Below are 24483 nucleotides of genomic sequence, written 5' to 3'. Positions count from 1 at the left end.
ATTAATGGTAAAAAAACTCAAAGTGACATTTCCATGCCAAGGGACCTTTAACATTAATCAATACGTTTCCACCATAAATTGCTGCATTAAATTGTATCAGAATGCAGGAAATAAAAGGAGCTTAAAAGTTTGGTTCAGTGAAGTTCACCTGAAGTTATGAAAAAAGAACCGATGTTAATTAAGATATGACATACTCAGAGGCATACTCAGCTGTCGGACATTCACTTTATTGTTAAAACTCATTTTGGTATATCAGCTGCCTGCCTTTTTACACCATCTTTAAATTAAAAGGCAAACATATACAGCTTCATCTTCAAAAACCATGCAGCAGTGTAAACATGAGGTCTACTGAGATAAGAGGTCATTCAACTACAACATACTGGCAAAGTCTGTGATATCAAGCGATGACACAGTCATTTCAAAAAAAGGAGGCATTTTGCTCATCGTTAGCCACAATCAGCTGGTAAATATGCATGTCTGTTTTGTGAATAGAGGTTAAAACATGGAGAAAAAAATAAATAATATAATGAACTCACACGTATACATTTCGGAAATGGATTCCTATGTGACAACCCTTCTATATCTGGACTTCCTAAGCATTACTCTCAGAAAAACTATTTACTACTATACTGCACCTCATATTGACAGTTAAAATGCCTCTATGCCTGTAACTGACAACTTCTTTGCTCATAAAAAGTTTACAATCCATCTTGATCTGATAAAAGGCTGCCGATGGAGCTAGGAATTGGTTAGTTTGAACTAAAGGACCAGTCGCGGAGTGCATAACAGAGTTATAAGTACAGTTGACCCATTTTTTTTTTTTTAAACACAAGTAACATAACAAAGGTCACTGTCAGCTTCGCACTGCCATACTTTCACTGAAAACCTTTACTGTTACACCCCCAACCAGCTCATCGGGATCACAAGGCATTGTTCTGCATTTCAATTTCTTCTACTGTTGCACATGTGCACGGCGACATAAGCGCTAATCTTCCGATACCCTACAATACTAGGCCAAGTTAGCAAAACCTGAGTATGAAAACGACAAACACGTACAAAATGATCTGTCGGCCCCGAGACTCCTCGGTGTAAATTATATTGTATATGTACTGCAGTACATATGCAATATGTACTGCACAATATTGCCGCAATATCGACATTCTGTATTGTGGCAATGTTGATCTATTGATTAGAAAGTGGCTCCTTAGTTTTCTGTGTCCGTATCCAGGATCACACGGATACATTTTCCACTTCAAAGCTGAATATTTGTTATTCATATATTCATAGATCAGCTGGCTCCATAGGTAAAAGATTACTGGAGACAATAGTTTAGCCTAGCAAATCAGACCTAGTGCTTAGGCCGAGCCATATAAAATTAATAAAAAGCAAAATGCCAATTTGTTGATGATATTAAACTTCATGTTTGCTGCTTTGGCTAGTTACACATGAGTCAGGTGCTGCAATTGGAAAGACCAGAAGAAGCCAAAAAAAAAACTAAAAGAAGTCATAGGATTTTCAAAATTGGGACAAAAACTAGTAAAAATATTGCTCCATCTCTCAACTTAAAATGTGAGTCAAATATTGCATGACGCTACTGAACAATCCTTTAGCTGAAATGTCTCTTAATGTGGTGATACAGACTTGATATCAGACTAGATCTTTCATTTTCCTCTTCCCTTTCTGTCCTTTTTTGTGTAAGCGGGTCACTGAGGCACCCTTGAAACAGTCCTGTGAATAAAAACTTTGATCTGTGCACTACCTGTACCCAATAACACCAGAATCTCCCCTTGCTTATGATATACAGTACACATGAACGCCTCACAAATATAGTGACAAATTCCTATCAATCACCCTTATTTCTGTAATTTCCGTAACAATTAACCTTAAATACCCCAAAGTCCAATATTTGATTCTGTACAAGCTTGAGGACAAATACGTTTCTCGCTGAAAACAACTTTTTATGTTTAATATACCCATGGAGAGGACAATCACTTGGTTTTCTTGTCGAGCTGGAAGAGATCCAGGATGTCAAGCATGGCCTGTCTGATGTTGCTGCCAAAACGATGGGAGTCCTAAAATAAAGCAAAAGAGGGGAAGAAGGCTTTTAACAAGTCTCTTCAAGTAATCAAATAGAATAGAAGAATCCAAATTGGCAATGGAACTGAACTTACTGTTTCTGGGCTTGAATGTTTGCTGGAGATGTGGAAGTTGATGAGGTTCTCGCCAACAATAATGTAGGAGACACCATAACCATCATCAGCCACCTTTAGGACACAAGAGAAAAAGAGAAATTCAATTCAATTCAATTTTATTTAGAGTATCAATTCATAACAAGAGTGATCTCGAGACACTTTACAGATAGAGCAGGTCTAGACCACACTCCAGAACTTACAAGGACCCAACAGTTCTAGTAGTCTCCTCCAGAGCAAACAACAGCGCGACAGTGGTGAGGAAAAACTCCTTTTAGGCAGAAACCTGGGACAGACCCGGGCTCTTGGTAGGTGGTGTCTGACGACCGACATGTTACCTCAAGAACTGTCTCACTATTTTCAAATTATATTTCCAGAAAGTGGGATTTGATGAAACAAATGTGTTTCCATGCATAAAGGACACTAATTGCACGACTTAGTGTTTTCCAATTGCAGAATGACTGCACAACAAATGTCGGATTGATAACTTACTGGACCAAATCCCCCTCCGGAGGACACCAACTCGGGGTGTCTGACCAGATCGAACAGTTCAACCTGCTGCATGGGCGTCTGACTGGTGGACAGCCTCCACGGCTCAGACAGGACCTAAACATAAAAGGAGACATACAATTACTTCACCGGTCAAACCGAACTCACGCTGTGTTCTCAAGCCAGGCAACAATGCTTTTCTAGCGTGATGTAGATGCATTTCGTTGAGACTTTTGAGATACTCAGCAGAAAGTCATTGAGGGAAGGCCAGAATCAGAATCCCAATCCGTAGCATGTTTTATGTAACATGAGCTGGATCTATCTATCTGTGAGGTGAAGGTGGAGAAATGTGCTTTTTCATTCTATTGCTTGAGTTAAATAATATAGCTACTTTAAGATTTGTTACTATGGTACTGTATAATACAGGATGTATACGGAGCCACACTTACTTTTACCAGAGAAAAGAAAGTAGAAGCCTAATTTGAGATAATTGCATGTGCCTGTTAACTTCATGAGCCAGTTTAATTAGAAGGGAAGCTAAAAGTGACTATATGTAGCTTTTTAATGTTTCTGAAGCTCCGTTATTTTTCTCAAATGACCTCTAACAGCAAACAGGACTAACGGTAAAAAGAACACCTTTTTTAATATAGTTTTTAGTAAGGAATATGCCCTGGAATGATTTACGGCAGGTAGAACAGCGCTACAGAGCACGCATTCTGATGGGTCACACATTTCTTTGTAACATGGGAAAACCCTGTGTTAGCGTATGCCAGCGGAGCCAGGTAAGTATGAGATTTCTTTATATAGGTATTTTAATCTCATTTTAGAAGTTATCTGTTGAAGTTATGGCTGATACTGGGGCAGGGTCATCACAGGAAATAATTAAATTAAACAAAGACTATAAGCTAAAAGAGAAAGTGAAAGAAAACGGGCAATAAAGTGAGTCAACCTTGGCGGGCTTTAACAGATAGAGACAATCAAGGGATTGTAAATGATTAAAATGGCCCTCAGGTATATATCAGAGGTCCATTTCATTCATAAAATAACTTAATGGTGAGCGATGAGGTTGTACGTCAGTAGCCAACATTAAATTACGTCCCTCTTCCATTTCGCACGGATGTTTTCCTTTTAGTCCGTGTTAGTGTTCTCCTACTATTTTCTTTTTCCTTGTCCCCCTGTAACGTTACTTATGTAAAGCGTCCTTGGCTTTCATGAAATGCACTAGATCAATCAAAGTTATTATGACGTTGGTTGCTACAACAATCTCTCAATGCTTTGGCTCGTGACACAGTGACAGTAACGGTACGCGGTTTAGGTCACAATACATCCAAAGTAGGCTAAGTTACCGTATGCAAAACTTGAAATGCATCAATGCATCTGTAACTTATTTTTTTATTGTAAATTAATGATTTTCTAGTTGAGCAAAACATTCATTGCGACTATATGACCTCCCAATAACGCTTTCTCAGATCTACAGTGGGTAATACAGAATAATAAAGAAAAGACCTTTACAACAGCAGGTGTGGTAAAAACACTACTGCACAAACTAACAGCTACATGTAGCCACTTTAAACAAAAATAGGTAATCCTTGCCACTTTGTTTGTTGTTGTAAATAAATGAGAATATAAACCGTGGTCTGTGCTGATTCACATAGACGATATCACATTGGTGGCAATTTACAAGAGCCATTGTTCCAGCTTTAAGAGCAGAAATCTCACAATGATTTTCAACAGCATTGCGTACCTCCTTGAGGAAGGGTGAGTCTTCTCCCAGGTATTTGGAAACTACATAGAGACAGAAAAGGTGGCGATCGATACCGTCTCCTGTCATTGCCAGGCGGTACATGTTTTGGTGCTTCTCTGCAGCCACCTTGAGCAACCTGAGACGCTCTTCTCTCTGAAATGAACAAGAAAGAGATAAAAGAAAACCCTGACAAACTAATGAAGAGCACGATCTGCATTCTGGATTGACAATCAGGAAGCTACAGTAGGGGTAAGCACTGTAATCAGATGGGGAGGGGGGCCTTACTGTCTCGTCTCTCATCATGGCACGAACAAAGGCACAAGTCTCCATGGTGCAGGAGCGCACAGTTTCTGTTCGGCCCTCACGGAACAAACGTGTCATGGAGGCTTCGTATGTCAGGCAGAACTTGCCTTTGTCCTGTTAAGACACAGTATGGATTAGCATTAAAAAGTTTTACAAATTATTAATGAGTTCAGAGTAGATGTTGATAATACAAAAAGGCATTGAATATACCTATTAAAAACATCAAGAAGACCATATCAATACAGGGTTTCCCCAATATTAGAAAGCAATTTGTGGCGCAAGGGAAAATATTGCATATTTGTGACATCATTATGCAATCATTTGCAAAAAGCTTAGAGGTTGTGTCAGCAAGGTAGATAGAAAGAAATAGAAATCTTTAGCCAAATGATCACAATTCAATACAGGAATTTACCTTATAATTATTACCTAATTAAATCAAAAAATAAAATTCTAAAAAAGGAGGGAAAAGGATCAATGAAGAATTCTCAAAGAAAGCTGCGTCGCGTCCCGCCGTCTCTCCTACCTACAACGTCCCCCACACCATGCCCTTCTCCCCTTTCTACCTGCCTGCCTGCGCACACTTGGAGGGGAGGGGCTGCTCCTCACAAAACAGATTCAGAGAGAGGTGACTGTTTTGGCAGCCGCAGGAGAGAAATACCTTGCACGCTTGCTGGACAATACTGGTGACTTTTTTACAGAAAGTTGCCAGATTTGTCGCTAGTTGCTTTTGTGAAAAAGAAGTCGCTAAGGGGGTTTTGTAAAATTTCTAAATCTAGTGTCGCTAAGTTGGCAACACTGTGTTCATGGAGAAAGACGCTGTGTGCACAGAGGGTGGTATGTGTGGGAAACACTGCAATAACATAACTAAACTCCCATTACCAATAGGTCCCTATCCAAGGCAATCGTCTGAAGCTAAATGCCAATCATCAACAAGTGTAAACTTTACAAAGACATTAGATTATTGCCTCCTTCACATGTGTTTGTGCTGTGTATTGTATTATCAAATTAACTAAAGCTGAACAAATTAAATCATTCATTGACAATGTTTCACAGTCTTCAGTGACATGTTGGTTAGCAAGTCGAGACTGCCCTCTGCTGAAATTTCAGAGAAACGTCACAGGACTGTAAACACTATAATTATAATTATAATCTTAAAATGCAAAGGCCACTAAATAACAGTTACTGTAAATTAATGTTTACAAATGTTATTAAGTCATACCACTTTGCTTAAAAACCAGTGAGATGTTTGTACATACCCTGTATTGGGCCAGCTGTAGGGCGATCTGGATAAAGGCATCAGGACTGGTGCGGCACTTCTTTATCAGACCCTTGCCAAAGTCTTTGAAGGGGAAAATGTGAGAATCCACGTCATCAGCCAGAGTTCTGGCTAATGTCAGAGAGCTCTCGATGACCTCCTGGCACTAGAGGACATGACGGAGTCATATGTTAGACCAAAGTGATGCCGCATGGCATGGCTGACAACATACTTATAAAACACAACAATTAATAAATCCCAGATTAATAACATGTATATTAGTGGTACTGGTAGGACAAGTATTACTTGTTAGGCTCAAAACCAGTTGTTGCACTGTCATGTTCTTTTATTTCAATTAAAGGTCCCATGACATGGTGCCCTTTGGATGCTTTTATATAGACCTTAGTGGTCCCCTAATACTGTATCTGAAGTCTCTTTTAGATAGACCTTAGTGGTCCCCTAATACTGTATCTGAAGTCTCTTTTATATAGACCTTAGTGGTCCCCTAATTCTGTATCTGAAGTCTCTGTTATATAGACCTTAGTGGTCCCCTAATACTGTATCTGAAGTCTCTTTTATATAGACCTTAGTGGTCCCTAATACTGTATCTGAAGTCTCTTTCCCAAAATTCAGCCTTGGTGCAGAATTACAGCCGGACGAGCCAGTCCCACAATGAGCTTTCCTTAGTATGTCCATTTCTGTGCCATGATGTCTTTCTCTGATGGGTGGGCCAACTTCTCTGGGCAGGCCAAGCAGAAAAAGGGGAGGTAACCTTGCCCCTTAAGACCTCATCAGGATACCCAGGGCTCAGTTTACACCTATCACCATTTCTATCCACCGGGGGACCGTAGGCAGGTTGGGGGAACGCATATTAATGTTAAAAAAACCTCAAAATAAAATGTTCATGCCAAGGGATCTTTAAACAATATTAATAATAATAATAAAATCCAACACTAGTGCACATAGTTCAAGCTACCAGCAGAGGGAAGCCAAGGCCTATGAAAATCTAATCTCTGGTATTAGCCCAATGTATGAGATGCTCAAGCAGTCTTAAACTATTAGTATGCTTTATCAGATGTGCTCTTCAGGTGGTCTAACAGCATTGTGAACCCCCCTTACACAGAATCCGTCTGCTTACCAGAGCCAACGATTCGAAATTCACACCCACTTCACACACTGATTGACCAGCTGTGCAGAGGTGAGGAAGTAAGCAGGGTTGGAACTTCTCTCCCTCTCTCTTTTCATTATTAACTTCACTTTTGAAACAAGTGCAACACAATACTATGAATGTCTTCCAGGAAAGACTGTATGACAGTGTGCGTAGTAATCCCCATGTTTTAACGTTTAACCTAGCCCTTACCTCAGCAGGGATGTCCCATGACAGCTTTAGAGGACCTGGCAGGTTGGGGTGAGGCTCCCCACGGCAGTGACCATCCTCATTATATCCCAACTTTATAGGGTCCATGGAAAGAACATGCTGAAACAAAAAGTCAAGTTTTACCATGAATAACTCAGTTAAAGAACACATGATTTTTTACATTTTGGTCTTAAAAGCTTTGATGTACAACCATCATATCAATCAGAAAATAAATCCCCCCCCACCATTCTGTTGTATTAGTTCAGATTGTTGAGCTTCTGTAGTTAAATACATTCCTTGTTTTCATTTAAAACCAAAAATCTATTCTTTCTCCCGATAAAACTCAAAGTTAAACTGAGATTTATTTCTCATGATTTAATTAATAGCTTACTACAACAACAAAAAAGGGGAAGTTATTGGATGAAAGCGACAGTGACGAACCTCCCACAGATGGCCAACGATTGGAGCATCTGCCCAGGAATGCTCTGCGTTCAGACCCATGGTGCCATTCTTGAAAACGATCAGGTTAAAGGTTTTATCAAACCACCTGAATGAGAAAAAAAATAAACACCTTCAGTTTATTTATATATGAACTCACCCGACAAACTCTTTAATAATCAGAAATGAAATACATCAAGTTTAGCTGTCCCACCTGTCGTAGCACTTTCCATGGAGGAGGGACTTGGCATAGCTGTCCAGAGACTTGACTGGGTTGTCTGTATCGTAGCACTGCTCGGTGTCATCGAGGGTGACACAGAAGGCTGCCTTTTCAATGGCGTCCAGTGATTGCTTGTTCTTACCTCGGGCAAAGTAGGTTTCACGAGCTTTGGCCCATGGTGTCCTGCAGAATGTCACATTAAACTTTTCTTCCCCATTAGGTCTCAGGAAATGTCTTACAGGAGTCAAGCCTACTAGTAACTAGTGCTTACAAGTTTTTCCTCAGTACTTTTACTTTGCTTTTTTGTGGTCATTGCCACAGCCTTTCCTAGCCTTATAGTATAGTGTAGCATTATAGTATAGATACAACATGTTTGAGGACAATAAAAAGTGTTTTATGTTTATTTTTCAACAGCAAAACGTCCTGCTCAGTATATATCTTAGGTACAATTCTTAAGTATCAAATTTAAGTGATCCTTATTTAATAAATTATGGTATATGTTAATTTTAAAAGCTGAATATCAGACAATATACTGTTATCCCAATATTAATATCGGCCTCAAAATTGCAATAATGGTTGTTAATAGTCAGTTCTGACTCCTTCCAACGGACTATTAACCTTTATCTATGACTGTATGTTTTCAGTATGCTACCACTGTATCATTGTAGAATGCAAATTATCCCACTTTATCAACCCTGGAACATATCATTGCCATAAATGTCAATCTACGTACGGTGTTTCTTCCCTTCCTGTTGTGCAAAAATACAGCCTAAACTGTGTGGCCTAAACAATACTGGCTGTAGCTGGCTCTGTAATGCCACCCACCTTTCCCCTGCAGTAAGTGCGGCGAGCTTCTCCTCTCCTGGCAATGGCTCCGACTGGTCGGCCAAGATCCTCTCCATCTGCTGCTCTATCTCCCGTGGCAACAGTAGCCGTCCATCATAAAACATCCACACTTTGAAGAAACGACCCTTATGGTACACAGCTATGTGTTTGCTTTCGTTCACGTGCTGAAGGGTGTCTGGGAGAGAAGAACCAATGGTAAGGAGAGCCAATAAGAGGAACACAGAAATAATAAGGAAGAATAGATGTATCTTGTTGCATCTTAAATTTAAAATTGTCTATAATTAAAATCTCAAAAAGAAGGCAGCAGTTTGAATGGAGTATGGATATCACAGCATTTCATTCTGGGAACAATACAGGTGTTAGTAACCAGATTTTGGTCCCAGAGGTGAAATGATGTAATATCAACAACATCTGCAGATTTTTGCTAAGAGCAAAAAAATACTTTTTGGATGGCTAGTTCTTTTATTTTGGCGAATATCCTTCTTATATTAATTTGAAAATTTGAAGTAAACCAACTCAATTCAAAATTATGATGACATAATGAGAGGAACTACTGTCCAGTTCAAAAACTAAAGCAGCTTGAAATGGGAAGTGCGGGAAGTGAGATGAAAAGGGAAAGTAATTTAGGAACAGGGTGGTGGTGGTTTGTAATACAATGAATTGAGACAATGTTTGTTTGAACAGCACTTAGCACAACCAGGAGAAACCAATTCAAAAGCTTCTGATGCAAACTTACAATATTGTTTTGGTGATGCACATGGTGTTTGAACAAGCATTGTCCCTGTTACAGACAAGACAAAGGAGCAAACACTTACACTAGGACCAACCACAAGAACAACCACCGCCTCACATCCAGGTAATACTTGGCGTCCACCTCCAGCAATGCCAATATGAATATGGGGACTGACCACTGAGAGCCCTTTATTTAAAATAACTGGGTTTAGAAACATCAATAAGAAAATAGTTTTAAGGAATACTTTTTTTTTTAAAGAAACATCTTCCATATTACAAGGATAATTACCTATCTTTCTTTCTCCAAAAACGCTTAATTTACCTACAACGTCCGAGTCTCTCACCGCCAGATCTATCTCTAGAGCTCTGGAGTATGGTCTGTGTTATCTATTCTGGGTTAGGGGACAAAACGCTCTGACTTGTTTTGTATTTCTTCAAATCAACCACCACTTTACTGGGCGCCGCTAAGCCCAAGAAGCAGACAACCTTGCAAAATAAACAGTGGAGATAGAGGGACATCCCAGCAAATGACATCTGTTAAGCCAGACTAATTACAGCCTGGCAGGTGGACTGTTTGTATTTTATTATTATTATAAAAAAAATATTATTTTATCTGTAAATGTATCACTTCTATTTCATTCAAAAGTAGTCTGTTACACTTTTTTTTCTTATACATTTCTATTTATTTCATTTCGGAGATAAATTAGTCTGCATGACAGCTCATCTTTGTCTTAAGGGTTTAATCTCTTTTACGGAAGGGGTTCTCGTCTTGCTTATAGGACTGAGTGTTAAATTTTGCATTAGAAGTCCTTTCCACACGGACCGTGCAGGTTACAAATCATTTTTGTTCTATGACTGGACAACAGCGTTTAATCCCACATTTTAACACAATTCCTGTTAATGTTGCTTTTAAAAAGCATTTCATGAAACTCCTGCCCCTCAGAAGTCATTTATTTATTTTAGACAACAAAAGAAACGGCACAAACCAATTAGAGTTAAAGTGATAGTAGTATAATATAATTTTTCAAACTCCATGTATATAAAATATTACCAATGCATATCCTTTATAAATATGTTTATGATTATTTTTTTAAGCTTTCATGCCAGCCTAATTCTTTTACCATTTCCAGGTCTTAAACATTATCGCTGTTTAGTTACATGCAAAGTAGTCCTTCGATGTGCATAGACCTTCACACATGCATTAATTATTCATGGAGGTCATATTAGTTCTAATTCAAAACACATGGACAAGTGTCCCAAGGAGAAGTACAGTAAGAGTAGTGTAGAGGAGGCGGCACTGCTAAAGACTCTACCTGTGTCTACACCTGGGACACGACTGCTGTTGAACATTTGCTCGTATTGGGCTGAGCACATGGGAATAGTGTTTTGGAGCATGAGCTGAAAAGCAAAAGGGGAGAGTCAAACACACAAAGATGACAAACTAATTCACTAAAATCCCAGAGAGCGGCAGGAGACGCACACCTACACGGACAAGAGCATGGATGAAGTGGAAGGGGGAGCAATGAGGATCGGAGAAGGTACCCGAGAAGGCTGCCAGGGAAAGAGCAGGGTCCAAAAACTGCTGTCTCAATGCCACCAGCAGAGCCCTGATGTATGCAGCAGAATTTGTACTAAAATGTAGATGTTGTACATATGTACACTTCACAAATTTAAATATTTATTTCTCCCAATTGCCTAAAATGAAACTGACAAAAGCCAATGAGAAGTAAGATTGATTCAGGGCTGTGCTGTTGAGAATGAGTCTAGTAGTTAGGGTTTCCAATTGCTATTGCAGGGGCAATAGCTAGGGTAACAAGGTAGGGGTTCAGAGGGCATGGCGGAGATGTGCCCTCCTCTTACCTGTCTCCAAACCAGGAACGCGGGTGGTGTTAAACATCTGCTCCCATTGAGCCGAACACAGAGGAATCCTGTTATCCAGCAAGTATGTCTAACGCACATCCGACACGGCGAAGGGACAAAACAGTAAAACAGAGACAATCCAATGTGAGTGTGTTATAGAGCGAGCTAATGCATCGGTGTGTGTACAAAAGCATACAATCGATCTTTGCATTAGGACAGTGTTTATTTTTGCAACATTTTGTAGAATGTTTGTTAGGAGGGTGCAAATGTAAAAACGAATTTGCACTTAAGCATCATGCAGGTTGGTAAACAAAAAAGAGACTGAGAGACGAGCAGGAAAAGATGTCACACATGTCGTCAAATCATCAGCAATCGTTAAGCCTTATTCACTAGTAAGCCTTAAGAAATTGCTTTTGATTTCGCTCTACATAAAAAGAAGCAAAAAGCACAGTAAACGGCTTATTCCAAAGTCAAAGTTAGACACAGTGAGCTGTGGATAATATCAAGTATTTACATAATTATTGGTGAGATAACAAACTTACTTTAAGAGTACACATGAAAAGGTTGTGAAAGATAAGCAGCTCTTATTGTAAACTTAAAAGACAAACCCATTGAGATAAGAGCTACTGATCAATAAATCATAAATGAGAAAGTGAAACATTAACATAAGCTATTGATATGGCCAATAATGTAATAATGTAGTTTTATCCCAGTGTGTAAGGAACAGAGGAGCTCTATATGTTATGATTTGGGTGCTTGCTTTGTTTTATTTTCCTCCTTCTTTGGTTTTTTGGTTCTGTCTTGTCTTCTCGTGTTTGTGTCTTGGTTTTCTCCCTGGTCTTGTGTTGCTGTTCCTGTCTTGTGTTCCCCTGTGGGTGTCTGTGTGTTCTGTTTCCTGTTTTATTTTGAAGTCTGGTCTCTGTCTTGTCTCTAGTTTTACTTCTTGTCTCTCTAATTGAGACCCCGCCCTAATATGATTCACCTGATATATCACCTCTTCCCCATTACCTCTTGTATTTCACCTGTGTTCCCTTTGTCTCTTGTCAGATCGTTTTGTGTCTTGCTGTTACTCAGTCTGCGTACTTTCTGTGTGTGTTCCCGCTGCAGTTTCTTTTTTTTCCGTACCTGTGGCCTCTTTATCCCCATGAGTTTTTCCCTAACGTTGTTCTCGGTTTTTGCCTTTCCTTTTTCCCCTGGACCTTTTGGTACTTTTGCATTTTGGGACTTTGTTTTGCATTCACTGATTCTGTGTTTGTTTGGACATTTGTTGTTTCTGTCAATAAAAACTGGACATTTACCTCCTCCTATATGCCTGCCTGCTTTATCCCTGCATTTTGGTCCTCATTCCCTGCACCCATCGTAACACTATACTCACTGGTTTGATCTGAGCTCTGTCCAGTTTTCTCCTGTAGAGCATGATAGCATGGATTGCATTGCCTGCCCTGGCAGCCTGGTTGGAGGTGGGGTACACATACAGGAAATCCTGGAAAAAAAAAAAATTAATATTAATACATAACTCCCATTTTATCCAAAATGTTACACCGTCCTGAAAAACCAAAAGGCTAACACGTGACTTGTACACAGAAGAGTACCCTGAACACAATGATTGATTATTTGTTAGTTTGGTCAAGGACCGTATAAACACATTGTAGCTATCACAACCTGCTATTTTGAAGCATGCTGACTGTTGTTCCACTGCTCCCATACCATGTCTACCGCTTTTTGAGAGTGGCATTTTTGTGATTATGGCATTATAAGCAAAAGCACATCCATTTTTGTGCAGTGTTTTCCCTAACATTGTTTTGAGGGGGTGGCCCGCACATTCGCTCCACTAACGGTCTGCATACACTACGCGTTCAATATAGCCAAAGTCGCGAAACCTGGCCCCTATTTTCACCTGTTGCTAAATAGTTGTGTGATATGTAAATCAATGTTTTTATTTTAAAAAAATGATGTGCACTAAACCAAAGTTGTGCTAGTGGTCACAAAGTTAAGTGTTTGTCTCTAGGAGCAGCGACTCATGCCTGCCCTATTGTATTATTAATTATTAATTATATTGTCCTGCTTACTTACTCATTCAGGCAGAAACATACAGAGGGAGCTGTGGGTTTGAGTCCCTTTTATAGACCCTCAGTGTTGGATAGTTTTTTTTACGTTGAGTACACTAGGTCCATGATCACAAATCTGATCCAGAATTGGAGCAACATGCCCACAAGTAAAAGTAAAGACACATTGTAAACCAGTGATTGTAGCTTTGCCAGCCAAGATGCTGAAAATCTCAAGACTGTAAGACTGTACTTGTAATGAGTTCCCCATAGACACAGATGCATGGGGTCTATGCCGCCAACTGCGTGTCCCTACCTTACATAGAAAACTATTTGCTACCCAACTGTGTACAACTGTCACATGCAAGATGACTAGTCGTACACCATTAAAATACTAGTACAGATACAGAGCTGCAAATGTGTCACACAAAAGTATTGAAAGGTTTTGGAATCAAGTCTGGTGTCTAAAAATAAACTACTAAACACACACTTTAAGAAAATAAATCACAACATACACGGAGATGCTTAAAGGAATATGCCACTGTTTGTTGAAATAGGGCTTATCACGCTCTCCCCTAGCTGTAGAACACATTTTTTGTCTCAATGGGCACAGAGATCCCGCAGCACCTTAAACCCCCTAACTTTCGTCAACATACCCAGTGTGAATAGCTGGCTACTTTTCCTACAGTAGACAGTGAATGGCCATGAACATGGAGGATTTTGTGAGAGACGAAGAGGATTACTTCTCAGACAGTCCAGATCCAGAAACATACCTCTATGAACCAGAGTTTTCAGAAAAAAAAGCTGCATGCTTTGAAAATAGAACAAGAGGAGGAGGAGGTAGCGATCACTCAACAGCCCGAGGGCGTGAGGCATCCTGCAGTCCTTGACTTTTTTTTTTTTTCCCGGTGTGATATAGTCAACTGGGAAAAACACCAAATGGACCCAATAAACAGCTGTCCACAGAGTAAGTAATTACTGTAAACATGATGTATCGACCCATATTAGACATGTACTCAAACAGAGTTGCTGCGGGATATCTCGGCACCATGTAGCAGCGCTTTGGCTGTGCTTCCACCCAATATAGTCCCAAATCAATATCTGTTTAGGAAATCTAGTCTTAATCTGCATGCATTGCTATTTGTACTCATTGTGAATACACAAGCCACAAGAAGTAATTAGGCTGTTGTTTTTTTTGTTGACTCACTTTTACTCACAACATGCTTACTGGCAACATAGGATTCCATTCACTCTGCTAAGCTAACTAGCGGCGGCGCTGCCGGTGTTGCACCGGACTAAAACATGCATCCACTGAGACAAAAAACGCGTTGGCCCACCTATCTACAGCTAGGGGAGACCGTGATGAGCCCTATGTCAACAAATGGTTGCGTGTTCCATTAATGCTTAATCTTTAAACAACTCATTGCTAACAAATACACAAGCGGAGACGTCTTACCATGGCATAATAGTTGCTGTTTACCATGATGGGCCCACGGCCTCGAAGGTAAATATACTCTTCCCACCAGTCACTGACCTGTGTAACACAGAAAGAGGAAGAGGAGAAAGGAAAAGAGGTTGACATTATTAGGCACGCTGATTTAAGTTCTGGGACAGTGTCCAAAACTTTGACAAAAGAGCAGAGAAGAGAGAAAGGGAGAGGAATTCTTTCTAACTCACGTAGTTGGAGGCCCACCAGGACTTGAGTTTGAGGTACCACTGCAATCTGGGTCCCAGGTTCTTCTCAAAGTCTTTAGTCAAGCCCTCCATCCGTTCATACTTCTCATCATCCATCAGTGGGCGCACTGACTCCAGGTACTGTCAACACAAAGATACATAGTCACAAAGAGTGAAGCAAAGGGTCATCGGCGTAGAGAGCCCAGAAAAACTAGTCATCTCTTCTTTCTCCCCTGACAGATAAGGCAGAGGGAGCAAGGCAGGCAGTGGTTGGTTGGTTAAGCGACTATGCCTCAGGCAACACAGTCAAAGGACAAAGAACATGACCTGGGGAAATGTGTGAATTGACACAAATCAAAATCTACACTGCTTGGCGCAGTGGATATGACACATGCCTTTGGTGTGGGAGATCTGGGTTTGATTCCCCTGCGATACATTAACCAATGTGTCTCTGAGCAAGACATTTAACCCCTAGTTGCTCCAGAGACGTGCAACCTCTGATATACAGCAATTGTAAGTCGCTTTGGATAAAAGCTTCAGCTAAATGACATGTAAAGTAATGTAAAAGTATATCTTATTTAAAATGCCAGATTTTACTACTTTGTTTTTGAAATCTTACTGAAATCTGAATAGATTTGACTAGGGGCACAAAGTTGAGTAACATTTTTTGCACAAAGGAAGCCCTCGACTATGCAGCATGACAGACGGAGTATGCAATTCAGTAGTATTAAATAGCTTTTACCTTTATTGGTTAATTAGTTTAAAAAAGAAGACTGTACCATTGGGGACAATAAGCAATGTGCCCCAGTTCAAACAGGATGTAACATTACAGGTGGAAACACAAAATTACCCTTCTGCAGGTGTCCTTGATACTGGGAACAGGTAGCCGTGGCAAAGAGTTCTGGAAACTGTAGAGCATTGGCTTCCTGCCAGAGAAGACCTTCACTAATAACTGGAGATCAGATAAAACAGATACAGATAAAAGTGAGGTGAGAGGATAAAGTTACAATTTAATGTTTGGAAACCTTCAGGGTATGAGACAAAGTGCAAACTAGAGTGATCGGGTCCCGGCGGGCAAGGTCAGGGTATCCGCACTCTAGTGCAAACACGTAACCAGAGGGTTGACATAAGGACTTAAGTAGTACTTATGGTATGGGATCTCTGATGCAGTATAGTCACTTGAAGTTTGACTTAGTATTATTTAGCCTAGTCAGGCCTACGTCAAAAGAAAATCTATGTCATAAAGCAATGCATAGTAGGCTTTAATTAACTTAAATAAAATGAAATTAGCAAGTGAAACAAGCGCATCCGTGCAATTATACGGTATCATAAGTTAAAAGGCAGTTCAGCACTGTACATTTTACAGTTTCATTAAGCCCATTAAGCCATATTTAAGCCCTTGTTAGCAAGAATTGTGTAGCTATTAGTTAATTAAATGTTTGTTCCAACTCTTGCCTTTAATAGGTCTGGCTCTCAAAAGTTGTGACTGCCTTCCTTATGACAAACACTTCTTTCTTCAGTCATAGAGAAAAGAATGGCACTAGACATTCCTGTCTGAATCTGCTCTAAAGCAAACTGAACAGAGGAGCACATTCATTGTCTCACCATCCACAGTCGAACAGACCAGGACACAGTACCATGGCGAGCCTGCATCCAGCCATGCCATGACAACAGGCACTTTAGGACATTCCTCATAACCATAATTATGGTGACCCACAGGCCCGTGCCCACCAGAACTCCTCCTACTATCCTCTGGCTGTCTGTGGACATGTATCGACTGTGGACAGAGAAAGAAGGGGAGACAAAAGGGGTCAATTTAAGAGTAGTTGTTATTCACAGTATGGGAAATTATAGATCATGGGACTAGAAATCGAAAGGCCTTTACACACAAGTGACGTTTTTTTCATGCATGTTTGCGCATTAGCAATTCTTTTTCAAACTGTTGTTTTTACCATGAGTACTTTTACACAGAAAGTGAATATTATGCGGCCAGAAAGCCACAGTGCTTGAAACAATGAAGCACTAAAAAGGTGTTTGAACCTTACACAAGATATGTGCTTGTTCTGTGGAACTTTTCTGGGTGTGGAAAAAAAAAAACCATCCTCATGAATAACGTCCTTGACTTGAGAGGAAAACCCCAGCAGTTGATAAGAGAGTAATTAAAAGCTTTAGATTGTAAGGAAATGTTGTCATAAAATCACTAAACATGTTCAACATTTTTGGCAAACAAGAAGATGAGGTGTGGTGAACAGTTGGAACGAACAGTTGGAACAAAATGTGGAAAAAATGTAGATACAACCCGTTTTTAATATGTTACCACACCTAGAGCTGCCACTGTAGGAGATACTAGAGAAACAGAGGCTTCCTCTCGACAATTGGGCCATCTTGTAAACAAATTAACATGGGGGTCATGTCTATACAAAAATACAGTTTTACGGTGTTCCGTATTGGTTTTTGGCTTTCTTGTTCTGCTTATAGAAAAAAAATATATTGGCACATATCACTGGCCTTACCTGATGGGTATGTGTTGACCCAGTTTGGCAATCAACCCCAGAGAGGGATCCAGCTGTTTATATTTATTGTAGGACATGTAGGACACAACCACTACCATGAAGCCAGCAGGACTGCCCGGGTACACACCAGTCATTACCCCATTCTGTGGAATGGTTAACCAAATGGGAGGATACAAAGGTCATTACAGAATCACAGAAAGCAAAGAATCATAATCATCAATTTCATAACACAAGGTCTTGGATCCTGCTGACCTACGTGAGATATCAATAATGAAAGTAAACAAAGAGGAATGTGTGAAATTGCTAGCAGGTGTTTGGGTTTGAGTAACTCAGTGTGATTGTGTGTAAACAGTCAACTAGGCCAAAGGCGAGGACACAAAGAATGGACAGGAAGGTTACAGGCACTGCTAGCTGTTTGTGTTGTGCTCAAAAACACCCCCACATTCTATGCAGAAACCCTCTGGACTTTGTTCTCCCATGTGTCTAGCACCTCTCACCTTGAAGCGAATGAACCTTTTTTTCCAGGAGTGGAGACCAGAGAGGTAGATCTGGCGTAGAGCCTCGTGGCACAGCTGGAGATCAATACCATCAGGGGTAACGGTGAACTGGAAGGCCACCGCCTGGTGAGCTTCTGCCATGGTGGCTACTACCTTACAGGGTCACTGAGGGTTCAATAAAGTTTAAGTAGGTCAATTAGGTCTTTTCTCAGTTTATGTTAATGTGGGTGGTATAGGTAATTCATTACAAAGTTAGGTAAACAGTCAGGTAAACTAAAGAAGTATCGGATCCCAACAAACATCAATGTACAGTCACCACACCCTTAAATCTGAATGAGGCTGTAAATAATTGGTAAACAATACAAAATACCTTTCTTATTGATCAGCTCCTGTGACAGTTCTACAAACTCAGTAATCTTTATTCTTCTACAGAACTGCAGGTTGCCTCATTTCCAAATCAATTTGAACTCTTTGGAGGAAAACGGTCACTGACTGGGAAAGGATTATTTTTGAATGTGAAAAACAACACTGACCTAGAGTTAATACTGACTTTGATGGATAACTGCAGACGTACTCAGAAGAACAAGCATATAGGTTTAAAGGTAAAACTGTTACAGCACTAAAGGTGTCAAGTGTCCATGACATGTCCTCTTGTGATCGGATCACTCTAGATTGGATTTTAAAACAAGGAGGAAATGTGGCTGTAGTCTTCCGATTTGATCCTTTATTAAAAGCTGTCACATGTGAGCCTGCACTGAAACTTAAGGGTATTTATAAATAGAGTTATACAAATTGGCACCCATGTATCATGAAAGAACCAAATTGGGACAAAAGCATATCGTCCCAGTCCTAATTTTGAACCATTAGAATTTTAATGTTTAAAAAAAAGCTGCATATCCTTTATAGGGAACTAAAAAAAGAAGGATGTCCTTCATGAATCTGCTTCATGTGCATGTTTTTTTTATAGGTACTATACACATACAATATACTATATAAACTAAACTGCATCCTGCAAACTGACACCAAAGGAATGCACTGGAAGGTGACTGTTGGGCCACTGTTACTTATCACTAAATTGGTTGGCTCTTTTATTTTTCTACAAGGGAGCTGCCTATTTATAGTAAAAGTAAGGCAAACTATTTTATTTTAAACAAGGAGTTTCTTTTAATTTAATATTTGCAAATTGTAAGGGAGCCATTACATGTTTAAAAAATGTTACGATGCAATTTTAGAATGTAATTATTTTAATTTGAAAAGTGAGCGGGGAGACTATACAAGTTCTCTGAGGGGATCATTAAAGTATTCTGATGATGATGACGTTAATGCTTAGCGGTAAATAATTGTAAGCATGCAAAAGTAACATACCAATGTCTATTCTTTGCACTGCTACAATCAACTACATAATAGATAAGACTTCTTGACACACAATCGTCTCAATAATGGGAGCTCGTGGAAATAAACTGGATCAAAGCGGAGTGTGATCTAAGGCTCATATTTTGGCAAGTTGGTCTCGTAAATACTTGTCTTACCTGGTATCTAATACTGCAGACTTCTTGTCTTTTTAATTAGGTAAGCAATAAGGCTTCTAATATAAAGATTAACTTGGTATTTTTAATAGATGAGGCAAGGCAGTTAGCATTATGAAGGTTTTGGCAATATGTGTAATACATTTCCAATATATGTATGTCTTATGCAATTTCGTTAAATACAATGTGCCACTTTAAATGATATGTGGGTGAGCCAATGACTTGTTGTATCCATTAAAATATCTATGCATTTATATTTTTTTTTAAGTTATCATTCTTATCATCCTCTTGTGGGATGTGACGTGATATGAAATCATAACCCTAACATAAGTGATGGTTTGCCTAGACATGTATGTGAGAGGGATTTAAACCTACAAAACGAACAGGATTTTGCATGGTTTGAGAGACCCAGAAAAAACATATAGTAACTGCATTGAAAGACTGGGAAAGTATGAAACTGTCCGTTGATTACGTTGATCGTAAAACCAGTGGTTTCACAGTCCTGTTGGTCATGGTAATGCCTTGCAGCATTAGGTTTTCACTCTCCTTTTCGCTAAGACTACAGCAGCGTTTCTCTGCAAAGCTCTTCTTGCTTTTACTCTTTGCAGAGTCCATTTTTATTTCATTCGACAAAAGCACTTTGAAAGCAGGACACGTCGCTTCGTTTCTACGTTTCCAGTCCCATTGACTTATGCGGTGTAGTCCTCGGAAGGAGCCCAGCCACAGAGCAGTGTTTTAGCAGCTAGTCCCCTCCCCCAGCTACTTTCCAACACCACATGATCCACCCTGTGCTGCAGAAACTAGGGGAAAGGTCGCAGCGCTGCGCCGCTTAGATACAAGGTAAAACATGAAACTGGCAACACTCGTAGGCTACTCATAAATCCTCCTATGCAAACCAGCATACCCCAATGTGGTCACAATGAAGCCACCGAAAACACATCATTTGTTTGGTGTTATTTTTTACTGTATAGGCCTTGTTGGCGTTAGTCCATTTTTTGTAGATATAACGCAAGAATGATTGTCTAGCGTAAATCACTCATGTCAACTAACCCCCTTTAACGCTGCGTATCTGCGTTATGCTTCTGACCGCAAACGTCACATCATACACCCCATTAAGACTGTTGCCAGTTGCCATTACTAAACACTTCAAATACTAATCACACAAATTCACTTCCGACAAATACACTAGGGACACATTTATTTTTGGTATTACATCAATTATACTGCCCACGTGCTCTAGGAGGAACTGGGTCACTAGTGTGCACCACCCGGTGTCAACAAACTATTAACTTATTTTTGTTTGTTTTATAACATAACCCTGCGCTTTCAGTCACATGTAAATAAACGAACTGTGTTTTATCCACTTTTATGATGCCGTTACAAAAAGGACACCAGGGCATATCAGCTTTCACTGACCTTCACTGGCAGGTGACATTTACACACCTTGTCTAAATTTCTATTTTGCTACTATCCCATATCATAGGCACAGACGTACTATACTATATTATTATTGAATTAAAATAACTATATAGGTATTGTTTAGTTGCCAGGTAGTTGTCAATGGATGACCTTTACTTGGACTCTTGCCTACATTCACGTTATGATCAACGCAGCAGTGCTCCCCTACGTTGATCGTTCAATAAACGAGCGCAATACAAAAAAGTAAAGTCATAACAGATGATTCAAATGTTGAATGCTGATATTTAGTAGATTCCTCTTCAACATATTTCCACAACCTGCTGTTAATGACAAAGTGAATGTAAAGACAGACAGTTAAGTTTCGACTTTCATGAGTCAAGCTTTGCCTGTAAACTTCATTTCTGAATGCTACAGGCCAAAGAAGCACCCAGCCGCCCGGTTATTTCAATGCGAAGGTAAGACAAGCTACTGTACGTCATGTAAACATCGCACCGCATTTGGGCACTGCGCCGATGGAGAAATGCAACACACTAACAGTAACGTTAACTGCACTGAGAAAACGACAGCTTTCAAAATGGGTTTTGTTTAGCTTCTCGGATTTTTGTTCCCTGTCAAAACCCCCTGCAGTCTTCTATCCACAGCTCTTTCCAAAACTGCCGATAGAGTGAATGAAGGCGACGCTGAGATACGTACTAAAAAGGAGAACTAGTACTCACCAACCCTTTCCAACCGTATTAGAGAACAGAGCTTTCTGTTTTGGCGAGGATGTGACACGGCCTGGCTGGCGACTCGGCGGGGACTGCTACCCACTGCATGAATGGGAGGACAGACTTGTATACACAGCCGGCCCCTTTTTAGTCAAGTGGCCTGCAGACCACGTCCTGGTAGAAACAGCGCCCTCCTGAGGTATCTTGTGGAATAGTGCTGTAGAAAATGTTGAACGAATGGAAATTACGTCACAGACACCAAGAGCATGCCACTGTTCCCAGTACTCCATGTACCCAGGTTGTTAAATTGTACAGATGGATGGACATAATATTAAGAACATCTGCAAAATCAAATCATACAAATAATAATGTATCCTTTATTAGTCCCACAAGGGGAAATTACAATTTACACTCCTGAATTACACACACATGGTCATACATGCACTAAGTGGATAGTGAGGGGGCTGCCCATAGTAGTTAGGGGTTTGGTGCCTTGCTCAAAAGCACCAAGGCAGTGCCCAGGAGGTGAACTGGCACCACTCCAGCTACCAGTCCACCACCACAAGCAACCCTCCAGTTCCCAAGCCAACTCCCTGCGGACTGAGCTACTGCCACACAATTAATCACAATTGTATCGAAATCGCAATATGGACTAGTGCAATATAATAATAAAGGCAAAATACATGTCAAACCTTTCTTAATGAAGTAGTGTGGTGCTGCTGAGACATCCCGGCCTATAAATCCTATCCTTTAGATTTTGTTTGGTAGAAATCCTCGCAAAAATCACACTATAATCATTTTAATTTTTAAGATTTAATATCAATGAAAATGATAACAACAACACAAACATGATCATTCCCTTCAATATCGTGAATCATATTGCAATCACAATATCAGTCAATATAAATGCAATTAGATATTTTCCTCCTATTGTGCAGCCCCAGAAATATGGATGACATCCTCTATCATGTTTTTTTCTATCTCAATTAAGAAATATCAAAATTAAGAAACTGTTTAGGGCTAAAATAACCAAATGGTCATGTCTGTTTTTGGTTAATCCAGCAATGTTATACTGGAAAAATCCTACAAACATCTCCCACAATGACATAATAAAGTCAGTCAGTGATAGTATAGGGAGTGCTACCACGGTATAAACTGCATGGCAAAATCTGATGGTTGACAACTTAACAGTGTTTTAAAGTATAGCTATTGTCAGGCAACCCAGTTTGCAAGAAATCCAATAATCTCAGGTTGTGCAGTTCCTGCAATAGAGGGAGTCAGCATTATAAGAGCAACACTTGCACAACAGCCTTGCAACAAATGCTCTGCTCACATGTTAAGTTTCATTGACAAACATTCTGCATCCCCCATATAGAGACAATAAAGTGAAACTGACTGAACCAGTCTTTGCGCTTTGACACACAATAGGAAAGTCCTGACACCATTCAATGTGAACCCATCCATCACAAGCCCCAGCCCTCTAGCCCCACCTCCCAATGGGACAGTCCTGATACTATCCCCTTTAATCCCATCCACCAACCCCAGCCTCCCCAGAGTCCACCCGCTTCTTGGGCTCCCTCATAAAAAAGGCACAACAGAGGATGTACTTCCTGCTAAAGCTGAATAAGTTCGACCTGCCAAAGACAATGACGTGCACTTCTACACTGCCATCATCAAGTCCATCCTCATGTTCTTGACTGTAGCATTAATTTGCCTTGTTGTTTATTCCCTTTTTAATATGTTAAGGTATACATCAAATATGATTCAATATGGTTTATGTATCAAGAAAAACAGCATAAAAAGGTAATAGTTTTCCAGGTAATTGTAATATGTTTTAATAAATTGTACAGATGTTTATATTTCATATTGTGTCCACCCCCTTATATCATAATGTTAACACATCCAATAGAGTAGGCCTTGTCTATGTCTGGTAATGTTAGCTAGATTATTGCTAAATTCTAAATGTAGCCGGATTAAGATGTAGCTCCATTTATTATCTTAGAATAACTTTATAAATCATTTGACAACAATGCAACACATTTAGGCAACTGTCATAACTTACTTTAGCGTAATTATAAGAACTAACATGTCAATGGTCTACTCAGCCACACCCCCCCCCCCCCCCCCCACACACACACACCCACCCACACACACACACACACCTTTTCTTGTATACATACGGTGTATACCTGCGTATTAGCATTGACTACACCACTGCTTGTATATCTAGTGCTTATCCAAAAGAGGGCGCACTGTGGCCATTTGTGTCACATAGTTTATTCATTCGATTATCTTTTCCTGCAACTATTTATTTTAAAGTTAATAACTCGTTAGGTCTTTACTAAATGCCTAAATAACATGTAGCTAATAAGCTAACACGAGCTAGCGTTAGCTAAGCATCATTCAACTAATGTTAACTCACTATCGCGTTAGTATTTGGAATTTATTAGCTAGCAAAACTGCAGCTTGATAACAATGCAAAATATGGAGGAAGTAGTCGAACTCCCTAATTGTTCATATTTAAGTAAGATAATAGTAATAAAAAATGATAGCTAACCGTCGTTTGGGTCAGTTCCTCCACATTACACGGAAACCTACGCTCAAAACGTTGTTCAGTTGAGACTCGCCTCCATGCTAGCCTCCCGCCAGTCGCTCGTGCGCGTGCGTCG

At 39.9% G+C, this 24483-nt stretch overlaps 1 protein-coding gene across 3 annotated transcripts; it reads right to left on the bottom strand.

Annotated features, from left to right (window-relative positions):
- Positions 1 to 211: 211 nt before the first annotated feature.
- Positions 212 to 24470, bottom strand: cpt1ab (carnitine palmitoyltransferase 1Ab (liver)). 3 transcript variants are annotated; one of them, XM_032524321.1, is made up of 20 exons: positions 24372 to 24416; positions 21824 to 22031; positions 18163 to 18327; positions 17666 to 17808; positions 16758 to 16929; positions 16003 to 16104; positions 15156 to 15293; positions 14935 to 15012; positions 12809 to 12916; positions 11434 to 11521; positions 8821 to 9016; positions 7990 to 8178; positions 7779 to 7884; positions 7341 to 7457; positions 5982 to 6146; positions 4708 to 4839; positions 4423 to 4575; positions 2682 to 2795; positions 2172 to 2264; positions 212 to 2072 (listed from the first exon to the last, which is right to left on the bottom strand). In XM_032524321.1, the coding sequence occupies exons 3-20, from the start codon at positions 18301 to 18303 to the stop codon at positions 1989 to 1991; spliced, it is 2319 nt and encodes a 772-aa protein (XP_032380212.1). In that variant the 5' UTR covers positions 18304 to 18327; positions 21824 to 22031; positions 24372 to 24416; the 3' UTR covers positions 212 to 1988. The 3 variants fall into 3 exon arrangements, with proteins under 3 accessions (XP_032380212.1, XP_032380214.1, XP_032380213.1); XM_032524323.1 differs by lacking the exon at positions 11434 to 11521 and adding an exon at positions 10887 to 10971 and having other exon boundaries at positions 24372 to 24411; XM_032524322.1 differs by lacking the exon at positions 21824 to 22031 and having other exon boundaries at positions 24372 to 24470.
- Between the last annotated feature and the right edge of the window lie 13 nt (positions 24471 to 24483).

This window comes from Etheostoma spectabile, chromosome 8 (genome assembly GCF_008692095.1).
Source record: "Etheostoma spectabile isolate EspeVRDwgs_2016 chromosome 8, UIUC_Espe_1.0, whole genome shotgun sequence".
NCBI classification, from domain to species: domain Eukaryota; kingdom Metazoa; phylum Chordata; class Actinopteri; order Perciformes; family Percidae; genus Etheostoma; species Etheostoma spectabile.
This window is presented reverse-complemented; position numbering and strand designations above follow the sequence as displayed.